Below are 4036 nucleotides of genomic sequence, written 5' to 3' on the forward strand. Positions count from 1 at the left end.
AGATGTCAAATTTTTGCAATGTCAAAATTTAAAAAAAAATATACAAAAATCCAGAAATCTCAAATTTGTGACATTTTGAGTCAGTTTTGTGTCATTTTTTACAAAAAAAAAAAATTTTTAATTTAAATTAAGGAACTGTCATATTTTTAACTGTCAAAATTTTCACCGAAGTTTATATATAAAATTTTTGACATTAAATAATTTAATTTTTTTTAGCATAAGTTATATAACATAACCTCAAAATTAAAATTAAAAAATTTAAATTTATCATATATTTGACAGTTAAAAATCTGACAGATGTCAAAGATTTTGAAAATATTTCAATTTTTGGCATTTTTTCGTTTTAAAATCATAATGAAAAAAATTAATCACAGAAAAATACAATATTTTATCAAAAATTTTGACAGCTGTCATCTGTCAAAAAAGTTTCAATCTTTTCCTTTATTCAACAATAAAATCTTAAAATAAAGGAAACTTTTTTGACAGATGACAGCTGTCAAAATTTTTGATAAAAAATTGTATTTTGTGAATTTGTTAAAAAAGTTTCAATAACAATTTTAAATATTTCGCCTAGATTTCGATTAAATTTATAGTGCTTGAAACATTTTTGGCGCCAAAATTTTGACATTAGATCCAAATCTAAGTAATCTGCAAAAAAATATCTTTTTTTAAAAAATGTAGATATTTGCTCTGACGTTTATACGTTGCAGCAATAACCCATTCGAATAATGATAAAAATTGTAATAAATTTTATTGTATATCATTTCCTCAGGCACGAAGTGTCAGCACAAGTAGCTTTAGGAGTCTCAGTCAGGTATACAGATTGATTTGATATCAAATTTTTACGATCAATATTTTTTTTCTCATAAAAACTAAAGTTTTAATAAATAGTTAAAAGCTTAGTTATGGTTGATTAGATAGAGTTACTCACGTTATTACTTCACTTTACGTTCAAAAAAAACTTTTTTTATGCTTGAGATTAAATTCCAAATATTTAGAAATATTATTTTTTTTTCATATATACAAATAATAATGCACCATTGAACAATAAATTTTGTTTGTTTCGAAAAAAAAAACTTTTTGTTGTAGAAGTTTTTTTACAACTCACTCAAATCACACATGGCTCACTATGCTCACTCGTTCACACACGCACACGACGCCGAAAAGTTATCATAATAAATAATTTATTGTTATCGTTCATGATTGTTCCTTGCAACTTGTTTTTTTTTGTTACGAGTTTTTTCGTGTTTGTTAATTGCTAGTTTTTTACCCTCCACATTTAGGTTTAGATTTCCCGTCATTGATTTATCGCCATTGATAAATCCAGCATCATTACCCCACACACACACTTCAGCCAAAAATTTTTCACTTTCATCGCGATGATGTGTCGCCGCCGCCACGGAATGAAACGAAAATTGTCACACTTTTGAGTGTCTAATACGCTACGCGGTAACATTTTATTTTTAAAGCGCTATTAAAAAAAACATATAAAATGTGTATCTCTGATGTATGTTTTTTTATGTGTACGAACGAACGAAATTAATCTCCAGTCATCATCTCCATAAATTCTGGAAAAAAAAATATAAAAAAATAAATTTAAAAAAATGTGAAATTTTAACCATGAATCTTTTAAAGCATTTTATAGAGAAAATTTGTGACATTTTGAGCGCTTGAATGTCTTTCCGTGAAGATTTTTATTTCGAAAGAAAACAAAATCACGTGATTAAATTTTTTTCGAAATTAAATAAGTCACGTGGTTCCATTTATTTCGAATTTAAATAAATCACGTGAATAATTTTATTTAAAAATTAAATAAGTCACGTAGTTAAATTTTTATCGAAATTAAATAAGTCACGTGGTTTAATTTATTTCGAATTTAAATAAATCACGTGAATAATTTTATTTTAAAATTAATTAGGTCACGTGAATTATTTAAAATTGAACTTAAAAAGGTCACGTGGTTTAATTTATTTCGAAATTAAATAAATCACGTGAATTATTTTATTTAAAAATTAATTAAGTCACATGATTAATTTTTTTTCGAAATTAAATAAGTCACGTGGTTTAATTTATTTCGAAATTAAATAAATCACGTGAATTATTTTATTTAAAAATTAATTAAGTCACGTGATTAAATTGTTTTCGAAATTAAATAAGTCACGTGGTTCAATTTGAAATTTCACGTGAAATTTAAAAATTAAAATCACGTGAATTTATTCGAAATTAAATTTAAAAATTTTTTTTAAAATTAATTTCACGTGATTAATTTTTTTCGAAATTAAATAAGTCACGTGGTTCATTTTATTTAATTAAGTCACGTGAAATTTTATTTCGAAATTTAATAAATCACGTGAATTATTTTATTTAAAAATTAATTAATTCACGTGATTAAATTTTTTTTGAAATTAAATAAGTCACGTGGTTCAATTTATTTTGAAATTAAATAAATCACGTGAATTATTTTATTTAAAAATTAATAAGTCACGTGATAAAAAATCAAAACTAAATGCGCTTTAGTCCCTCAAATATTTCTCACAAAAACTTTTCAACTCACCATCGAAATCTACAGTTCCCGAACCATCGGTATCGATTTCGGTAATCATTTCATCCAACTGGTCGCTCGTCAATTGATCATCAAGCGCCCCAAGGATTTCCTTCAACGACGACGTTGGAATATATCCGTTGCCTTGTTTGTCGTACAAGCGGAAAGCTTCCTTCAATTCTTGTTGCAAAACCTCGTCATCGACTTCCTCGTCGACGTCATGAATAAAAATGCAAATTACGCGACAAAATTGATCAAAATCCAGCTGCTCCGAGTCGTCCTCATCCTCCTCCTTGATGGCTTTGGCCAATTCATGCTTGTCGTAAGCATGTCCCAAGGTCTTGAGAATCACGGAAACCTTATCGGTGTCGATGTAGCCGTCTTCTTCAAACATGCCAAAGGCGCGCTGGAGCACAGCCCGCAAATCATCAGTTAAATCTTTTGCCTGTAGAAAAATCGAATATTACTTCCTTTAGTGGTTTTTGCGATTTTTTTTTTCTGTGTTTTATGTAAGCAGGAAAATTTTATAGTCACGCAAGGAACTAAAACACGCTAGAAAACACAAGGAGAGTCGGTTTTGGTAGCAGCTGCCTTCAAATTAAAGGAAGAGCAACCACGATAAATTTTCGCATATTTGCATTTTTAAACATTTTCCTTCGTAAGTACTTGAAAGTGGTAAAAATGCAAAAAAAAAGGTTTTTTTTATCAATAAATCACTTACATGCTTAAATATGTGAACAATATCAGATTATGAAAAAAAAAAGAAAAAAAAATAAATTTCGATTAAAATCAGGGAAAAATACTTTCTATAATTTCTACAAAGGGAAAAAAGTCACAATGGCAGACTAACCATTTTTTGCTACTTTTCTTTCGTCGAAATTTCTAAAAAAAAATTTTCTTGGACGATTTAAAAGTGATCGACCTGAACGCGAACCGACTACTGAGCAATTTTATTTTCTTTTTTCACCGTTCCTAAAAAATAAACAACTTCTGTATACGACATACAAAAAAAGAAGAAGAAGAGGAAAAAAAATCCAGTAGCCGCCAAAACATTCAATTTTACAACTTATTAAAATTTTCCAGTTGATTATTTTTTTATAAATAAATATTTTTATTTTAAATTTTTTTTTTGCTCTTTTGCTCTCGAATCTCGATGTTGATTGAGTAACGCAATCAAGAATCAAGATGACGACACGCAGAAAATGATTATAATGTTGGAAAAAAAATTTGTATTTTGTATCCAAAAATAATTCACCAACAAGAAAAAAAAATGTTATAATGTGATATAATGAATAGACAGGAAACGGTGGAAAGTTCAGTAATTTAATCATCGTTACCATCACAGTAATTTGCTATAATGAAATGATAATTTGATCGAATATAATGGTGATGATGAGATGATTTAAAAGGACGCTTTACTGTCAGTTTTTATTTCCTGAGAGAAAATTATAGGGAAATTTTTTGCAAAATATTTTTATTAAAGAACGAGTTTAA

General features: G+C 27.5%; 1 protein-coding gene across 1 annotated transcript; it reads right to left on the bottom strand.

Moving 5' to 3' along the window:
- Nucleotides 1-1428: 1428 nt before the first annotated feature.
- On the bottom strand, nt 1429-2987 carry LOC134836673 (troponin C-like; the record flags this gene model as incomplete). Its single annotated transcript, XM_063851851.1, has 2 exons — nt 1429-1568; nt 2555-2987. Coding segments are annotated over 2 exons (462 nt in total), but the record flags the coding sequence as incomplete, so codon positions are not given.
- Between the last annotated feature and the right edge of the window lie 1049 nt (nt 2988-4036).

This window comes from Culicoides brevitarsis, unplaced genomic scaffold (genome assembly GCF_036172545.1).
Source record: "Culicoides brevitarsis isolate CSIRO-B50_1 unplaced genomic scaffold, AGI_CSIRO_Cbre_v1 contig_125, whole genome shotgun sequence".
In the NCBI taxonomy this organism is placed as follows: domain Eukaryota; kingdom Metazoa; phylum Arthropoda; class Insecta; order Diptera; family Ceratopogonidae; genus Culicoides; species Culicoides brevitarsis.